Source organism: Motacilla alba, chromosome 12 (assembly GCF_015832195.1).
Source record: "Motacilla alba alba isolate MOTALB_02 chromosome 12, Motacilla_alba_V1.0_pri, whole genome shotgun sequence".
NCBI classification, from domain to species: Eukaryota; Metazoa; Chordata; class Aves; order Passeriformes; family Motacillidae; genus Motacilla; species Motacilla alba.
This window is the reverse complement of record NC_052027.1, coordinates 21,011,746-21,032,056: the sequence shown is the minus strand read 5'-3', so window position 1 is coordinate 21,032,056 and position 20,311 is coordinate 21,011,746. Positions and strand designations below refer to the sequence as shown.

At 40.9% G+C, this 20,311-nt stretch overlaps 1 protein-coding gene across 2 annotated transcripts in view; it reads left to right on the top strand.

Moving 5' to 3' along the window:
- Positions 1-18,616, top strand: part of BICD2 (BICD cargo adaptor 2) — a 56,361-nt gene extending 37,745 nt beyond the window's left edge. Inside the window, exons 4-8 of one of the 2 annotated variants that reach the window (XM_038149037.1) lie at positions 959-1,411; positions 2,390-3,409; positions 4,462-4,613; positions 13,234-13,444; positions 16,543-18,616. In XM_038149037.1, the coding sequence (XP_038004965.1) occupies positions 959-1,411; positions 2,390-3,409; positions 4,462-4,613; positions 13,234-13,444; positions 16,543-16,548 (1,842 nt within the window). In that variant the 3' untranslated portion in view covers positions 16,549-18,616. Of the gene's footprint in view, positions 1-958; positions 1,412-2,389; positions 3,410-4,461; positions 4,614-13,233 lie in introns of both variants that reach the window. The other variant, XM_038149036.1, reaches the window with a different exon arrangement.
- The last annotated feature ends 1,695 nt before the right edge of the window (positions 18,617-20,311 follow it).

Here is a 20,311-nt window from a genome sequence, read left to right as displayed (position 1 = left end):
AACTTTGAAAATAGACTACAATCTGAAGTATTTTATCTTAGTGGAAGTATACAGAACCAAGAGCTTGTTCTTTTTATGGCAGTGGATTAATTTTCTACCTTATCCTAATCCTACTTGAAGAACTTTTAATTATTCTAGTTTTTAATTGTTCTAGTTACTCATGCAACTATAAAGCAACCGTCAAGTTTTCCCAGGCAACACTGAATTAGCATACTTGATTCCTGATTTGTAAGTTGGGTGTGGTTCTGCACTCCCAGGTTGCTCTGTATTGACATCTAAAATTCATTTAACAATTGGCAAAAATTAAATAATGTGGCATATCATGTGGTATGAGTTCCTTTCTTTCAGGGTAAAGAAGAATATTTTTTGTTTGCTTCCTCCCTGCTACCCCCAAGTGATTAAAAATTTTACATGAATTGTTTGTGTACATAGTTTCAGTGCAGGGGAGGTTTAAAAAAGTGCAGTACTAGACATGATAGGTAGCATGCCATCAAGCTCATCAATGTGGATCTCAAGTGTAGAATCTGAATTGTAGCCCTTTCAAGATATGCTGAAATGATGATGAGAGAAATGTTAAAGCATTTTAATTTGAATATATAAAAACAGAGCTTGATCACAGTTTCAACACAGTGGTGTATATTTGAATGGCAGTGAAGCAAAGTGTACCTTTATCATGCCAGTTTTGGAAATATGAAGCTTAACTTTGTGGGAAGGCTGCCCAGGGAATTTTTTAATCAAACAAATGTTTGCATGCAGAGCTAGGAAAGAGTCTCTGTAAAGGTAAATTACATAAGCCATGTTTACAGTCATAGTGCTAAAACTGGACTCCAGAAATGGAAAAAGTATTCTATTTCTACAATACTTAAGTGCCATCAAACATTCAAAAGCAAAATGACTTGGTGCCTTGCAGGCAGACATTTTCATTAGAGATTCCTCCCCTCCATTTGTATATCTCCAGGTGGAGTTTGAAGGCTTGAAACATGAAATCAAAAGGCTGGAAGAGGAAACCGAGTTTCTCAATAGCCAGCTGGAAGATGCCATCCGGCTGAAGGAGATCTCTGACCGCCAACTTGAGGAGGCCTTGGAAACCCTGAAGACAGAGCGGGAGCAGAAGAACAACCTTCGAAAGGAGCTGTCTCACTACATGAACATCAATGATTCCATGTACAACAGCCACTTAAACATCTCTTTAGATGGGCTGAAGTTCAGCGATGAAGCCACGGAGCCCAATAATGATGAAATCATGAATGGATTTGAACAAAACTGCCTCAGCAAACTCAGCAATGGCAAAAACAGTACTTCAACGCCCAAGAAAAATGAAAGCTTCCCTCCAGCCCCAAGTCTGGTTTCAGATCTTCTGAGTGAATTAAACATTTCTGAAATCCAGAAGCTGAAACAGCAGCTTGTGCAGGTAAATGGGTTTCCTAAAGAGCTGTGCACTTCCAAATAGCTCCCAAAGTTTGTTTGGGATGTAATTTCAGTCTTTTCGGTATCTCACATGGTACTGTTTTATACTGTATTTTTAAAGGCTTTAATTGATTTAGAATTTGAGGATGTTAAGTGTTTGTCAATGAAAAACCACAGCTTTTTTTCTTTTCCTTTCTTTTTTTTTAATGCAATGGAGTTGGCAGTCATATATTTTCCCTGGTGGAAAGTTATAATGCATCTCCTTTGCAATACTTGCCGTGTCTACTTCATTACATCACTACCAAGAACAATAGTGGTTTGTTTCAAAATTGAAAGTTACTCCAATCACCTTCCTCAAAAGAAGTTTTGTACTCATGTTTTCTGTAATTAGTTCAAAGAGGATAAAGTCTTAATCAGCACCAAGCATTTCTGTGCTATATTTGTGCAATTAGAAGGTTGGAGAGTTTAGAACAAGGTGCACATTTCTGTTTCCTACTAATATTTTGTCAGACGTGTTTTAAATTATGTTCTGTAAGAAAAAGCCCTTATGCAAAAAGCTGTCAGAATTTTTAGAAATGGGAAATTTAAGAGGAGAAACTTGAAAAAGTTTTGGTATTTCTGAGTCTTTCATGAAGTTCCAAGCTTTCACTGTAGAGTAACTGTGTGTTTCCTAGAATTTACTCGATAATTTAGAAGAGAGCAATAAACTTGTCATTAGCTGAAAGAAAGTTTTCACAATGAGACCATCACCTAGGGAATAAATGTGTAAAAATGTGCATTTTGATGAGGAGATAAAGAATTGGCAATGAACACTGTAACTTGAGATAATTTTAGACTACATTGTGGAGACTTTCACATAATGTGCAAGTGATTGGTTTTCTGTAACCATATGGACTATTGGCTAAGTTGCTGTCTCTTAGAGTTAAAACCATTTAAGTGATACAATTCCCTTAACATAGATGTCTCTGTTCCTGCATTTCAGATGGAAAGAGAAAAGGTTAACTTGTTAACAACACTGCAGGAATCTCAGAAGCAGCTGGAAAATACACGGGGGGCCCTCTCAGAGCAGCATGAGAAAATTGGCAGGCTCACTGAAAATCTGAACGCCATGAAGAAGCTCCAGGCCAGTAAGGAGCGTCAGTCTGCCCTTGATAATGAGAAGGACCGAGATAGCCATGAAGATGGAGACTATTATGAAGTTGACATCAATGGGCCAGAGATCCTGGAATGCAAGTACAAGGTGGCTGTGGCAGAAATTACTGACCTGAAGGAAGAGCTCAAAAATTTGAAGGCAAAATACAAAGAATGTGAGTCTAGGTATGAGGAAGAGAAGAGTAGATATGAGACTGAGAGCCAAGCTCTCACTGAAAAGATCACCTCACTGGAAAAGTCCAGTAGGCATGATAGAGAACATATGGCCAGGCTGGAGAAGGAGCTGAAGAAAGTCAGTGATGTCGCTGGAGAAACACAGGGCAGCCTCAGCGTGGCTCAAGATGAACTAGTCACCTTCAGTGAAGAGCTGGCCAATTTGTACCACCATGTCTGCATGTGTAACAATGAAACTCCAAACAGAGTGATGCTGGACTACTACAAGGAAGGTAAAGGTGGACGCAGTAGTCCAGAGGCCAAGGGAAGAAGGTCTCCCATTCTTCTTTCTAAAGGGCTGTTAACTATTGAGCTGGGAAAGGCAGAGAATGGAAGTGGTGACAACAGTCCATCCCCAGTGTCATCTCTGCCATCCCCTGTGTCAGATCCTCGGAAGGAACCGATGAACATTTACAACTTGATTGCTATCATTCGGGATCAGATCAAACACCTGCAGGCTGCTGTGGACAGAACAACTGAGCTGTCCAGGCAGCGTGTTGCTACTCAGGAGCTTGGGCCAGTGGTGGACAAAGACAAGGAAGCTCTTATGGAAGAAATCCTGAAGCTGAAGTCCTTGCTGAGCACCAAGAGGGAACAGATAGCAACTCTGAGAACTGTGCTGAAAGCCAACAAACAGGTAACCAGGTCTTAGAGGTTTGAAGGTTACAGTGTCAGGCAACTAGGTCATAAGCACAAGAGAATTTTTCTTTGAATTCATTCTGTCATTCCCTCAGTTCTGTGCGTTGCTGGTATTTGGCTAGTCTGAGGCTGAAGTTGGCTGTTCCATTAGAGGCACCCAGCTGTCCCATGTAAAGATGAGCACTGGGGCTGTAACTGACTTCAGCTTCTCATGTACTCCTGAGACTTTATTAAGGTTAAGGTAGCTTCAATCTACTGTCTGTCTGAATTATATCAGGTTATATTTAATGTAGGACACCTAAAGTGAAGAGGTAATCTTATTTTCTACTTGAAAGCATTCTAGTAGTTACCCTTAAAAGAGTTCTGAAATTTGAGTATTGTTCTCTCTCAAACTCCAAAATAAAAGAGAGCCTTCCAAGATGAGAATGTGATATAAGAATGTGGTCAAAATAACAGAGGTGAAAGGTAAAAATAGTCTTTGGGGATTGGACATCCAGCATTAGCAGTGCAGTAGGTGAAAATAACTGCCATTGAAGCACCACATGATATGCTTCATCTTCTTCTCTACAATTAAATTGTCTTAAAAAAGAAGTAATTTCGTCTACTAAACTACTAGTGGTGTTGTTTAAAAATGAAATAAACACCTTAAGTTTTCTTTTGCACATTTTAATAAAGGTGTCCCAAATGTAAGATAGGTAAAGTGCTATAAGAGAGAACTGTGCTAGTGATTGACAAATTCATTTAAATATTGAGATACTGAGTAGACTGTTTTGTTCCTTTGTGTTGCTAGTAGATAGGTTTCACTATATCTGTATTCTGTAACTTCCTTGATGCTGCTGCATGGATAATGGGAGCAGGAGACGGCTATGTCTGTTCCCAGTGTTCAGAAATTAAATTTTATTTTATCTGTACAAGATAGGTTGACCACAAGTTTAACATTCCAGTACAAAGTAAATGTTTCATTATGTCAATAGTGATTGAAAATCTTTTAGCCAGCTATTTGATGAAGAGTTTCATTAAATGTTATGTTTCTGTTCTCCCTGGTAACAGACTGCAGAAGTAGCCCTTGCCAACTTAAAAAGCAAGTATGAGAATGAGAAAGCGATGGTTACAGAGACCATGATGAAGCTGCGAAATGAGCTGAAGGCTTTGAAGGAAGATGCTGCCACCTTCTCTTCCCTGAGAGCTATGTTTGCTACAAGGTAACAAATATAATGAACTCCACAAAATTTAATTCCTTGCTTGTGTGGGGAAGAGTTGAACATCCTTCCCATCCACCATGCAGAGGGTGAAGCAGTAGGTGCTTTTTCCCAAGGTCATTGCTTGCAGTGTGTGTGTGTGTCTGTGATATGCTCCTATTGATGAGGAACATGCATGGATATAGTGTACTGCTACAAAACATAAAGCTGTTGTGGCAATATTTATTCAAGTTGGCTGGGAAATTACCTGTTATCCCTTGTTCTTGAAGCCATTAGCTCTGAGAAGGAGTGACATTTAACAATGCAAAATGAGCATTTATTGTACACTGAAGATGGGACTCTGCTTTACTTTGATGATCTAGGAAAAGGTAAAGTTGTTGCAAACATCCTGGTGTTCTTAGGCTGTCCATCCTGCAGTTGGTATGTGTCATTTTCATTGACCTGTGTCAGCTGATTTGATTGCTTTGTCTTTGGAACTTGCTTCTGCTTCTTAGTTGTGCTTTGTGGCGTGATACATAGAATCACTAAATCATCAAGTTTGGGAGAGATCTTTAAGATCATCAAGTCCAACTGTAAACCCAGCACTGCCACTTAAACTCTAACCCACATCACCCAGCACTGCATCCAGATGCTTTTTGAACACCTCCAGGGAGGATGACTCCACCACCTTCCTGAGCAGCCTATTCCAATTCCTGGACACCTGAACAGTGAAAATATTTTTTTAATACCTACTCTGAATCTCCCCTGTCTCAGCTCAAGGCCATTTCCTGTGACCCTCTCGCTGCAGGCACAGCAGAAGAAACTGGCCCCACCTCACTACCGCCTTTCAGGCAGTTGTAGAGAGCGATGAGCCTCCTCTTGACAAGACTAAATAAACCCAGCTCCCTCAGCTGTTCCTCATTAATATTCAGAAAAACTAGACACAGAAGATGTGACTGAGCATTTTCAGAAAGGGATTCCCAGATGGGAATTACAGCATTTACCTCCTATTCCTAGTGCTAGATCTAGAGATGATGAATGGTATCTAGAGACTAAAAAAGGTCTGGGCTGCCAGCATCCCTGTGAAAGCAAGGAGATGTCCAGGCAGGATAAAGGCATTTCACTATCCAATGGACATGCTACAAAAACCCATAAATGATGTTGTGCACACACTCATATTTACAGCACTGAGGTGCCTGCTCTAGACTCTGTGTCTGAGAACCAAAATGTAGTGCTGCAAATGTTGAGATTCAACCTTGGTGAAGGTGCCTCTTGTAGATAGGCCCTGGACCTGGGTTGTAACACTCCTCTTCCAGAGATTTGTTGAGGTGTCTATTTCCACACCACCTTCCCGTGTTCCTGGTTTTCTGCTTGAACGCTGCTACTAAGGAGAGTGAACCACAGGATGCATTCCTGTGAAATAATAATGATGCAGAGAGTACACTGTGCCAGCTCTTGTTTGGCAGTTTGTCTGCCCTTTTGGTTTTAATCAAAGTGAAAAGTGAGTTACTTTAAAATACAGGAGATTACTGCAGCAGCAATTATTTGTCTCAATGGTTTAGATTCATAAGTCCTGGTTATGTTTGACAATTCATAGAAAGTGTCAGTGCTTGTATGATGTAAAAAGCACAGCACATACACAGCTTGACTGGCGTGGGGTGGGGAGAGTTGAAGAGCTTGGAATTAGAGCCTGGGGTAAGGAAAAGGTGGGGGGAAGGTGTTAAAAATCTGTCTTTAGTATTAATTTCTAATATAAAGATTGAGTTAGAAGCAGCAGGTGGCTGATCTCTTACAGCTGAATGCAGTCAGTGCTCATTTTCATCTCATTTTAACTTTTAACTGTGTCTCTGCTAATACGTTTCGTAGTTTTTAATAAAGCTGAGAAATTTTGATTTTAATCCTGCATGTTTGAATTTCCTCAGTGGGTTGACAGTTTAATGTCTCGAGGTAGAAGTATTTGATGCTTCTCTCCAGTGCCTCCTTCAGTCACTCTTGAGTCACCTGTCTTGTTTCTTTGGAAGTTGTCACGTGGTCTTCATTGATTGCAGGGAAGCGGGGGAAAAATATGGGTATGCCCAGGTGCATTTGGTTACATCACTTTTTCTTTTTCTTTTTTTTTTTTTTTTTTTTTTTTTTTTTTTTTTTTTTTTTTTTTTTTTTTTCTGGAACAGAGCTTGATTCACTAATGAATTGACATATAAATGGTATTTAACACTCAGGATATTTATTTTCTCGGTGTACATATTTGTATATAGCTGGTGTTGTTTTTAAAAATCTAGTTGATGTTTCCTTAAGCTTCTTTTTTTGTTGTTGTTAATTACCAGTACTAAGAAAATGGGCAGCATCACAGCCTTGTGTTCACTGTCTACTTAGAGCTGTAAATGTGTGAAAGTACAGCAGGCTGATATTAATTTCACATTGTTTCTAAAAGTGTGAAAGCTAAATGATCTTTTTTCAAAGGTGTTTTTAAAAGAAAGACATCTTCTATTCTGACTTTATTGAATATATAGCTGGAAAGTAGCCTAGCACATGACAAATGGCATGGTAAAAGGGAAGGAGCCTTTATTGTTCCGTCAAAGCAGTAAAAATATACAGAGCACAAAGGTATGCTGCCATAGCTGCTGCTGCCTGGTCCAGGTCCAGAGCAGGTCCAGAGCCTGTGTCGTCCTAGATGGTTAGGGAGGCAACATTACTGAGTTTTGGTTTGGGGTTTTTTGAGAAAATTAAATTGAGAGTCAGTGAATCATGAAGGAAGAAGCATCAGCATGAAGCATGAGCGTGAAGGAAGAAGGTGGTGCAGATCCCAGTCCACCTCTGTGTGCAACATCTACAGCCACTTCTAGGAAACTTCTTGTCCCTTCATTCCAGTTAATGATTGCTGTGCTTTGTACAGTGTGATGTTCCTTGACTTGGGACAGCCATGCTTGCACCAGGACAAGGTTTGAGTTTGAGGCTATATGATTCCTTTTGGATTAAAGAATCAGGAAAACAGGTTCAGGGTGCAGGATGGTGTGTAGGCAGAGTAGTTAACACTCCTCCTTCTCCCCAGTCATCTCTTCTATAGGAGAAAACAGTTGCTCAGGTACAAACTGCAGGTGCACATATGCTACTGACAACACTTCCCTTTTTGTGGGGGAGAAAGGAAAAATTCCCCAAATAGAGTTCTATGGAAAACAAACAAAAAAAAACCCCAACCAATTTAGGTATTTGAAATAGTGAATACCTTGTAATTTCTAGGGACAGTCAGTTAATGTTGTAAACTTCTGTGCTAACAGGAAGCTCTGTGAGATAATGACTTGCTACAATAATCTTTTGGTGAGTGAATTCTCGGTGTGAGTTTAAAGTTGTGTCTCCTTTCAACAAATCTGCCAGAGGATCTAAGTCCTGATTTGTAATGCCTAGTAGTGGACGAAGCCAGTTCAGAGTCCCTGCTAGCTGCTGCACTTCATTCACTGTCCTTGGATTTGTCCTTAGCTGGAATGGTTGCGGAGTTACTGTTTGTTCTGTGATCCTGTGTCCTTAATATTTCCAGGGAGGAAGTGTCTGTATTTTTTCCTTTGCTACTGTTACTCCTGCTTTCTCCACTACTGAGATGACCTGATCTGTTGTCTCCTGCATTGATGCTTGGTCCTTTGTTGCTACTAAAATATTGTCCATATAATGTAAGATGAGGGAATTTGGGTATTGTGCACGAACTGAGGAGAGTACTTTTGCTACATACCACTGGCATATACTGGGGGAATTTCTCATTCCTTGTGGAAATACATGCTAATGATATCTTTATTTAAAGGTACTTTCTGATTTATAGATGGGATGGAAAAGGCAAATCTTGGTGCGTCATCTGGAAGCAAAGGAATATTGAAAAAACAGTCTTTTAAATCAATAACAGTTAACTTCCAATCCTTTGGAATCATAACAGGAGAAGGTAAACCTGGTTGTAAAGAACCCATTTCTTGAATTACTTCATGAACTTTCCTAAGGTCCTGCAACAACCTCCATTTCCCACTGTTTGGCTTTCTGATTACAAAAACTGGAGTGTTCCAGGGGCTTGTAGTTGGAGTTAGGTGACCTTTGTTTAACTGCTCCTGTACCAACTGCTCTAATACAGCAAGCTTCTCTTCTGGTAAGGGCCATTGGCTGACCCAAACAGGTGTATTAGATGTCCTTGTGAGTTTTAAAGTGTTATGTCTATCAACAGCTTTTGTTAAAATCTGGTTTCTAGCCTCAGACCCCATTGTGAGAGAATGTCTCTTCCCCAAAGAACTATATCAGCTCCTACAATAAATGGTCTGGTGGTGGCAACACGACCTTCGGGTCCCTCGAATGTGACAGAGTGCAAGCTTCGAAAGCTCTCACAGTGCCCACCGATACCTGCCAGTTGATCCAGCATAGGCACGATGGTCCAGTCCTGTGGGCACTTCGATTTTGATATCAGAGTGACGTCTGCTCCGGTATCTATCAGGCCCACGAGGGTGGTGGTTTTCCCGAGGTGCTTCAGGACACAGGTGAGATGAGGCCAGCTGTGGCTGATGAACCTGGTCCAAGAGATGAGAGATGTGTCGCTCTGTGACTCTGGTAGGAGAAAAGCTTGTGCTATGGTTAGTGCTTTGGGTAAAAAGCATGGAGGGTCTGGGCATAAAGCTAACACAGTGATCTCCTGTGTACAAGTTACAGATAACACAGTAGGAATGACATAGAAACCTTGTGCATGGGATCTGTTCACTCCCACTATTAAGAACTGACGTGGTTGTGGTTCTGGTCCCAGCTGTCCTGTGGATACTGTGTGAGCAATGGAATTGGTTAGCATCACTGGCTGGGCTGTAGTCAGCTCCAGTCTGGTACCTGGGGACATGGCGGTCGGAAGTCCTGCAACAATCCAGTGCAGTTCTGTGCTTGGTGGCCTGTGGTGATTTCTGGCCTCTGATACAGTGGTTCTTGTGTCCTCGCAGCCCACTGAGCAGTGCTCAGCTGCAAGTTTCCTGGCAGATGCCATGGACAGCCCTGTACTGGGCGAAAACTGTTAGTATGGTGACAGAGACCTCTGTAACCACTGTTTCTTGGTGGTCTTCTTCTGATCCGAGGACATCCCCTTTTAGAGTAACCTTCCTGGCCACACGAATAGCAAATATCTTTTGGGACGTGTTGCTTTTCAATTGCCCCTTTAAATGCTGTCAGAGCCTCTGCCAGGGTTTGCGTCTGCATTTCTACAGCCTTTTCCTGCTGCTTTAGGGTGTTTTCCTGAGCTGTTGTGATGGCACTCGCTTGCACCTCTGCCTGCATTGCAGCTGCATGCTCAGGTGTACCCAAGCGATTGCAAGCATCCACCAACTGTGTTAGGGTGGGCTCAGGATCTTGTGACAATGCTCGTAAAACCTTTTTGCAGCTTGGATTTGCATAAGAAATAGCAAGCCATTTTAATAATTCTTGTCTGGCACGGTCTATTGGGATTTGTTGATCTAATGCAATTTTTAAACGGTTCAGAAACTTAATGTAAGGCTCATCCATCCCCTGTTTTATTTCTGTGAAATCTAGTTCTGGTTTGTTGCCATCAGGGACCTGTAACAGAGCAATTTTTGCTGCTTCTTTAATATCTTGTACTATCTGCCTATCCAGTGTTCTGGCTTGTGCCTGAGGATCAGTATGAGCTCCTTCACCTGAGAGCTGATCTAGAGTTAAATTTGCAGTGGCTGGAGTTCCTGCATAACCTCTTGAAAGGTCATTTTATAAACGTTTCCATGCTAGCTCCCAAAGAGAATATTCTGTTGGAGACAGCAAGGATGCACACAGCTGTTTTAAATCATGTGGAGTAAATACGTTAGCTGCAAAGGTTGCTTGTAATATACTTCTGAAATATGGTGATTCTCTCCCATGCAACCTAGAGGCTTTGCATATCTCTTTCAATTCTGCAAACTTTTATCTGTTCCCATCGTGGTTTTGGCAAAGCCCCTGCAGTGTATTTTACTGGAAGCACTTTCAGTTTTGTTGCGATATCCCAGTCCCCTTCCTGGACTGCATCCTTTCTAATCGCCTGCCAGGCATCTGTGCATTTTGGTGTATGAAACTCTTCCTCAGATTTTTGGCAACTACACTCCTTTTCATAGGAATCTTTTGTTGCTCTCTCCGGAGCTATCTCCGATACGGCCGCCGCCATCTTGTATGGGGTCACTTCCGGGGCATGCCATCGGTTCCCACGCTCTGCAGGGAGGGGGCGTGCCGTCCCGGGAGTGGGCGGGGAGCAGGGGCAGGGAGAGCGCCCGGGCACGGCCCACAAAATCGGCGTGTCCCTCCAAAGGGAAGGAGCTCAGTGGCGAAGCACTCAGGGAATGCTGGAACCCGAGGAGCGTGGTGGGCTACACCCACGAAGGGCAGAGCTGCCCTCATGGTCATCGTGGCCACTATCTCCACGTGGTGCTTTGTTATCGGAGAGGATACAGTCAGCTTGGCTTTTTTTTATTTTACTGCCAAAATTCACCGATTTTGTGCGTCGGAGGCAATTTTTTAGAGGAAATCGGGAGTGTTTCTCTGGGGTAGGATATGTTGGAGAGGTATTTTTCAGAGAAACTTGGCCAGAGCATCTCTGATTCTCTCTCTCTCTGGGGGGGGGGGGGGGGGGGGGGGGGGGGTGGCTGGCCGGGACACCTTCCTTCTACTCCCTTTGTGTCTCTGGTTTTCGGGTCGGGTCGGGAAAGGGTTGTGATTTGCTCCGAATTTTCCCTGTGTCTTCCTCTCCTGCTGCCTGCACTGGCTGCTGTCTGCTCTGTCTCTGCTGCTCACCTGCCTGTGGGCAGTTCTCGCCTCCTTTTCACTTTCCATAGTTACAAATTTTAACACCGTCCTGAATATTGGATGCAACTTCAAGCTGGACTTCTTATTCTTTTCCAAATTATATAATTTCAGTCCAACTGTGCCCCAGAATTCTGGAGTGAGTCTTTGAGACATATCTAAGTTTGGAAACTCCTCTGACACCCATCTGATTAGCTTTTTAAGCTGTTTCTTCTCAAATTTTGTATCTTGAATTTCTAGCTTATAGTTTAAATAACAATACATTTCGTGCTTAGCTACCAACAACTTAGACCCCATTTTTCACTCACGGAGGTCGTTTTCCAGTTGTCCCCTTGGTATGTCTCTCCGAGCTGGATTTTGCAACACTGTTTCAGCTTAGCAGAAGGGCAGTCCTCAAAGGCTTGCCATGCAAACTTGGGTCCCGTCTCCGGTTCCAGCCTCATTTCACCGGCATGAGGCTTTGCTTTGAGCTCCCCTCAGAACTCAAATCCCTTTCCTGGGTTTTCTTTTTTCTTAGTAGGCGCCAAGTGCAGGCCTGCTCTTGAAAAACACAATTACCAAGGAAAAATGTCCTAATTTTGATTGAGGGCAATCAAAATATTCCTAGACTGTCTCTCTCAATATGAGAAAAACCTGTCCAGGCACCATGAGTTACGTTTCTCTGGGGTTTTGAGCCGATCTGATAAGCTCTCAACATCCAGATGTAACACCCCAAGATAGCTTAGCTTCCCTTGGGGTGCATAAATGAGCAGGAGGCTTCTGTTGCAGCGTTTGGAAACAAAAAGGGTTTAATAAAAGGCAAAATAACAAACAGAAAACCGAGCCAGGTTCACAGGTCTGTGCTCCTGGTAAAAACACCTCACAAAAGCGATTAGCTTCTTTGTTCTTCTCTTTTCTACTAAATAGGCCAGGCAGAACTTTTTGGCTTCTGTCCAATTAGCTGTCCCCAAACATGAGGTGAAGTCCCCAGGGTTCTATGAGGTGGATTTTTTACCTAATCGGGGTAGAGAAATTCTGGGCTCTTTCCTTTTTGGGGGACAGAGGATGGTTCTGTCACTCTGTCCATAGGGGGCACATTCCTACATGAATATTTACTTCTTTATATGCACCTACAGGTAGACTTTTAATTTTTTAAGTTAAGCAGCTTCCAGACTCAGTGATGATGACTGTAGATGGAACAGCTTGAGGCATTCATATAGCTTTATCACAGCCTTCCCACTAACACAATTCCTTTAATTGTTTTAAAATTTATTTTGATGGTGAGAATAATTAAATAAAGGCCCCTTGCTATTGAGAAGACAGCCACTACTTATAGCATAATCAGAGTAGGTTAAAGTAGAATTCTGAAGGACGTTTGTTTTAAATAGTACTGTTCAGTCACCAATGAAGATTTGTTACTTGGACTTTGTGTAAAGTAACAAATGGCACAGTTCAGATGGCCATTTCACAACACTCCTGTTGTCGCCCTCAGACCCTTCCCAGCCTGAAGCTTAGAACCACTCTGTAAGCACAGACAAAAGTAGTATGACTGCATGGGGTCTACTTGCTATGGGAGGACATCTCACTGACATTCAGACATGAGTACAGTTACATCAGGCTCCACACTTCCTTTCTCCAAGGAGGCTGTCAATTATACACCATTGTGAAAAGCACCAAACGTGAAGTGCTGCGTGTGGGATTCTAAGAACCCCAGTGAGAAGTAGTTGGGTTTTCTACAAGTTTAGTTGAAGTTCCTGTTTAAAAGTGTGTATATAAGCAGCTGCAAAGCTATCACTGCTGTATAGGCTGGACACAAAGGCTTTTGTTGGAAGGTGTTTATAATGGAACCAGGATTGCTAAAGATTGATGTATTTCATTGCAGATGCGATGAATATGTCACACAGCTGGATGAAATGCAGCGGCAACTTGCAGCAGCCGAGGATGAGAAGAAGACTCTGAACTCCTTGCTTCGGATGGCTATCCAACAGAAACTGGCCTTGACCCAGCGCCTGGAACATTTGGAACTCGACCACGAGCAGTCCAAAAGGGTGCGCACAAAGTCTGCCTCCAAAGCCAAGGGCAGTAACCCCAGTGTAAGTCCCATTTGGTCCTGTGGAGACAGGTCTGAAGGATCTGTCCTGAACAACCAGGTGTTTTGTAGTGAGAAATATAAAATCTGTTGTGACTAGGACACATGTCTAGAAAAACCATATTCTGCATCTTATTTTATGCTGTAACTGTCAGCGTAAATCCCCACTATCTAACGTCACGATGAGTTGACTCGTACTAGTATGTTGTTGAACCAGGTAATACAGATGTATTACAGTGGTCCTAACTGTAACTAATGCATAAGTATGGGGATACTATTAACAAGTTAGTAGTGGAAACCAGTTAGCTTTTTCCACAATTAACATGTCTGGGGTTTGCTGTTTATGGTAAGTGTTAAGAGTACACCTGATAGAGTATGTATCTGGTGTTACTTACTGTATTTTCTATAGCACAAATGTGATCCTTTCTCCAGGGTTGCAGCATACTTCAATAAATGCTTTCATAGGCAGAAACAAATGGAAAACCTTCTTTGTTACTGTGGCTTAAGTGGTGAAAAACAAAGGTTAAAATTAGAGCTGTCTCCAGAATTCAGAGCATTTGGAAACTGGAGTCAAACTTAATTTGCCTGTTGTAGCGGATGTTAAATACTTGCTGTTGTATCACCACTAACCAAAGTCCTAAAGCTTTTATAGGCTATAAAAGCTAAAACAAAACCTGGTACATTATTTACACTCTGCGTACCTCTCTTTAGAGGGATAACCAGAAGAAACTTGCACATTTATATTAAAAATATGCAATATTAACTCCATCTGATACAAAATTTAAAATGTTAAGAATTGGGATTCTACCTGGTAGACAGTTCCACTTTAAGAAGTTATGTCCTGAGAGGTTCTGTGTGGTTTTATGTTGCTCCTTGCAAGCATTATACTTTGGAAAGAACCCATCTGAGATATCCTTTACAGGAAAGTAGCCACACAATATGTATGTGTAGAATTAATGTGACTATGGTCTAGCATTGTTGGTCACAAACAGTTTTTCTCAGTATTAACCTAAATAGGTAGCATTTCAGAGCTCTGATCATTTTTTTAAGTAAACGGAGGATACTGCATTCCATATGCAAGCCATGTGTTTCACAGGGCTCTACATTAGAGGCACAGGAAATTGATCCAGATCATCCTGCTAATAATGATTTATGAAGTAGCTTAGTGCACATATTAATCTTTAAAAATCAATAAACCTTTGTCTGATATTGAACTTTTAAGGGGCCTTTCTACCCACTTAATTACAGTAAGTTTGACAGTATAGAAGTGTACTTTCTAATTGGTGCCTACATAAGAGAAAAAGATTGAAAATGTTGCTTCTAAAATTGTGGAAATTTTGTGGAGCACAGAAAGGCACAGTTCTTTGTTTCACCCAGAGTTTAAAGTGCCTAGCCTCAGACTTTATTTTAATGTAAAGCCCTGTTCATTTTGTACTCTTTCAAATACTTTTGTATGCCTGTAGTGTTACTAAAAGAAATGTGAGCCTGTGCTGGTGAGTGCTCAGTAGCATGGTTCCCAAAGCCATTCTGACCCTGTGCTGTGGTTGTGCTCCCCTGCCTGTCCCTGTTGATGCTCCCAGCTTGCTCCATGCGCTGCCCATGCACACACAGGAGATATCCCAGTGCTAACAGAAGCTAATAAGAGCATAGCTGGTTTTCCCACTGAGGGGAAACCATGGGAAATTTTGGCTTCCCAGATATTTTTAGGCATGTTGGGGGAAAGTCTAAATTACGACAGTGAGATTTTAAACAAATGGAACTTTGCTACAAAACTTGGAACCATGGAAATGCTGCAGCCCAGAGCCAGAATTTTATTTATTGATTTGAGAAGAATCAAAAAACCTCAAGTGATTCAATTCTAATAACATTTCTAAAACATGACTGCTTGGGGTTTAAACAAATTTCAGTTCGGGTTTTAGAAACTAGGCCCTGTGTGTCTGTTACTACTTCTTTTAGAAAATACTGAATTCTCCTGAATTTGAGCTTTAATATTGCTAAATAGCATGCTTGATATTTTAGAATAGATATCTTTTATAATTTTCTGTCCTGCTTTTCTCTTTGCTGCACAATCTTCCAAAAGGCCTTTATTCTTCTCATTCCTACATTAAATATAATTTAAAAGTACATGGTGAAAGCAGGCTTTTGAGTACTAACTTTCTCTGCTCCAATAGACTCAGTAACAATTCTGCTTCCACCATATGGGAGCTTTAACATAGTTTTTACTCCTTCCCTGTCTCTAGTGACAGTACTTTTGCAAAATACTGATGGCAAAAAGGTAAACTGGAGAAACTAATTGAATGCATTCTTAGGTTTTTCTTCGAATTACTTGAAATTTTCTGTAACAAATCTGGTGTTACCAGACAGTGACTATTGCTTTCAGGCTTGGCTCCTTCTTTCAATTCCAAGTATGAGCAATTTTGCTATTAGCCCAATAGCCTTAGTGATCATTTCCATCTTCAGTCATTTCTGCAAATATTTAAAAAACTGTAACAGCCAGCCTGACTGCTGTATCACCATTATGGTTTATCCTGTCAGAAAAAGAACTGAGGTGTAAAGTGACTTGATCCTGCCGTTTGTATTTAAGACTGAGTCTTTTAATTCTTGATTAGCAATTTATTGAGATGTTCATTTACTGTAAGTCTTTCATATCAGTCTCAATGGGTTGGGGTAAAGCATGGAAAATTCCTTAAGCCATCACCTACCTCTGCAAGTAGGCTCTTCTGAATGATTTTCTGCATAGGCCTGCACGATATTCTGACCTGCATGTTTCTGGAGAACCTAAAGCTTCACTGAAAATATTTCTTGCACACTCACTGCTTTTAACTTATGCTTGAATAGCAAAGCTGTATTCAGTACTTGTAAGAATCCTTCTTTCTGCAAAGCTGTTGCTTCCAGGCTGACCCCACAAAGCCTTGTTCACCCACTGGGAAGCCATCTGCGGGCTGGAGTGGCTGCTGTTTCCCCAGTCAGCTAACAGACCCTCAGCCAACTAACCTGCCTGTGCAGCACATGGATGGGGTTTAAGTTTTCAGTTGATTGAGAAATAAACACTGGTTTCTTTTTTTTTTTTTCCTAATGCTATTTTATTTTTCCATTTTTCAGCTGTAGAGTAGTCCCTGGAGAAGGCCTTTCCAACAGTGCAACACATTTCTTAGCCCTCCTCACTCTGGTTCAAAGTGGTGGCCCATTGCACACAGAGTGGAAACCACTGATCTGATCCTAACTTTTGAAAACACCTTTTCCTATTTACTACCTGAAACCTTCCCTTTCTGCCTGAAGCTATAAAACAAACAAGCTTTACCTATAAGTGCTGCTGCAGTAAGAAACCTTACAAGTGCTGAAGAAACCTACTTCAAATGTAATCCTCACCATATTAGTCTGTGCTCTCCTAGAAATGTTGGATGGGGGAATTTGCTTCATTGCAGATGCTCATTTTTTACCTGATTGTTAAACCTGTGCACTTTTGATATTTTTCTTTAGCTTCTTTAATTCCTTATGTAGAAGAGTTTATATAAATGCAGTGGTTTGTGCTCATAGTCTCTCCTATTTGAAACTTGTGACTTATGAATAATGTATCAGCATGTGGCAGAGATTTTGGGGGGGCTCTAGTTTGTGATTAGAAAAGAGTTTCAACAAAAAGCAGGAGCTCTGCTAAACTATGTGCTGTGCTTCAGCATCTTTTTTTTTCTATTAAAATGTTATGCTTTATATGTTTAAATTACTGATTTTTTTAAACTGCCATATTCATTAAGAAATCCAGGGTATTCCAATTCTGGGGTTTTTTCATATTGTATTATTATTCTTAGGAATAGTTCAATGTAACAAGAAGAAAACTTGACTTTGCTCTGGTTAAAACAGTAATAGGCACTTGAAAATATTAAATAAGTAGTATTACATATAAATTCCAGAATTCCTGGGTTTTAGGAAGTTGAAGTATTATCGATTAACAGAATTTTATACAAAAATACCATTTAAATTCCAAATTGGAATTGTTTTGTTACTTTTTCATTTTACTGTGCCAAATTATGGTACATTTAGGAAGAAAAATTCTAAAGTGGTCAGTGATAGGGTGTTATCTGTCAGCACCTTTCTGTCACTCATTATTGCCAGTAGTGCCTTTGATCATTTGAAAGGAGACTCTTAGTGTAGTGTAGGCTAAGTTCTATCACTTAGGAGGAATGGAATGGCTGGTTTGGAATTTGTTAAAGATGTGGAGCAATAAGTGCAAAGTGAACTCCCATTTCGCACATTTTTAATGGTAGGTTTACTATACAGTTTATATATTCAAGGAATTGTAAAAAATTCTGTTAGTCAATAATATTTCATCATGCAAATCCTTGCAAATTCGGGGGTATAGAGGGGGAAAAAATCAAACCCATGAACCTGAACAAACATGACTACACTTTGGGAGCCAGATGGACTCATCTTGAACAGATGATCAGTATATGACCACATTTATGGTATCAGTCTGGGAATGCGTCAGGAATGTTGCTGACTGTGGGCGGTGGTGGGGGCAGGATCCACAGCACTGTGTGCAGATGTGAACTGCAGCACATTGGGATCTCCTTTGCATGTTGTATCTAATTGTGATTTCAGCAAACAGAAAGAGAGAAGCTCATCAACAAGCCATGCCAGGTTCTCAATGGCTTGGTGAGGCTCATGTGGATGATTGAATTGGTACTTGCTGTAGGGGAGCCCTCCCACTTCTCAAAAAAAGTACAAATTGAATTAATATTGACAGTGCAGAAAAGATTTCTGTTTGCTGGAAAAAGCATTATTATTCCTAGATGTGGGGACTTATATTTCCATCTTCTGTTACACTATTGATTCATAAGAAATATTGTTGCATTTAAAATTACTACATTTGTATGTGGGTATTTATTTGAAATGATGTCAAAGTACTGTATTATGTTCTATGTACATTACCTTTTAGTGGTGGGTTGGTCTCCATTTAACGTCCTGTGCATGTATTCTTGCCAAGTAACCTTTACACAGATCTGAAAAACAAAAAAGTTAAGCTTCTTAGACTGATAACTATGTTAATTGGATAACCTTAGGAGGAGGGGTGGAGGTCAAAACACTGCTTCCAGATTAATAAAACAATTTTTAATCTAGGAAAGCAATGTGCCTGCGTAAAGGTACTCCCATTGGCAGGAGCAATAAAAGACAAAAGGAATTGCGTGTTCTGCCTGTTGGTTTTGTGGTTTAAGAAGGTGCTGGTTTAAGTAGTTGGCTGAGGGGATTTTCAGCCGGGGGCCAAATAAATACTAATTTATCTGAAAGAAACTGAATACGTCACATGAAGTTTTCTGCAGAACTAGAAAATTAATTATTTGTGCTCACGTTCAGGAAGCACCATCCTCTCCTATTCAGTGACATATTCATGGATTAGTTTTGGCCTGGATCTGACTGGTTTAATGTGTCACTCAGCAGCCTTGCAAACACTTTTACAGGGAAAGTAAGGGTAGAACTAAGGCTGTGGTATCAGTGTTGACAATTTATCCTGAAATTGCATCTTACTTTCTCATATACTCTTCAAAATACTCACATACTGTTTGGACCCCATCCAGCCTGGCCCTGAACACTTCCCTGGAAGTATTTCCTGTCTTGGCAGTGTTCCCTGAGCACCCTGGTCTAGTGGGAGATGTCCCTGCTCATGGCGGGGCCTGGGGGGGAAACAAGATGGTCTTTAAATTCTCTTCCAACCAGTCAGAGATTCTGTGAAAATCCATGAAATTTATGTTTGTCCAGAAGAATTAGCAAACAAACTCACAAGAAGCCCCTGAAAGAGAATGCCAAAACTCTGAGGGCAAGGCTGAGGTTTGCCCCATCAATAATACAAAGATATTCCTTGAGCAGTGACATCATGTTGTCCCCTAGAAACATTCAATATAGTTTTATACTCTAGTTTAACAACTCTTGTGCCCTCAGGTAGGATTCTCAGAACCATTCTGTAGGTTGTTTCTCTATCTGGTAGCAGTCAGCTGCATGACACCAGCTCATCAGCATAATTTATAGCTGGAGCGCAAGATGCCAGTTTTTCCTTGGGCATTGAAAATGCTTGTTCAGGGGTATACGGTGAACTAGCAGAGCATGTGTGCTGGGACACTTGCCCTGATTGTAGAGGTCTGCGTTTTCTATAACAGAAGCTTTACCTGCAGGATGATCTGCAGAAGAAATGGATGTAAATCCATCTGCATACACGTGAGAGCAGACCTGTGAAACAGTAAAAAAGGATTCAAGAATGCTTTAATAAGAAAGAAAATGAGAAAACTGTCAAATGAGAATATTTACATTAAAAGGTTGTCTAGTGAATGGCTATTAATGAAAACATGCATTTCTTTGACTCTTTTCTGTGTAGAAAAATCCTCTCCCTAAGCCCTGGGGGAAATGTTACCTCTTTAGAGATGGAGGGTGGGTTCAGCATTCCATCTGCAGATGTGGCTGGACTTAAGTCTCTGGGAGAGGAATCTGCCAGCAAATGTCACACTCCTGCTTGCTGTGGAGTCAGTAATCCAGCAGTGATCCTTTGTTTCTTGTAAGTGAGGCTTGAAAACAAGTTGCTCACTTCCCAAAAGAAGAACAGGGCAGATTTCTGGAGATACCAAGATGCCTAAAGATTAGAGACCTGGAAGTTCCCAAGGTACCTGGTTTTGTGGGATGAAGGCAATGGAAATTAAGACTGAGGTGCTTTTTGGAGATCCCACTAGATAACATGGGAAAATTCGGCTAGACAAATAATTACAGTAGTTAGAATTTAAAAAATATATTCACATTATTGTGATTTTTAAAGGATCATGTAGTAGATGGGCCTACAGGATCAGGAAAAGGTAGTTTTGCATCCAAGAACTTTGGAGAAACAATTAAAAAC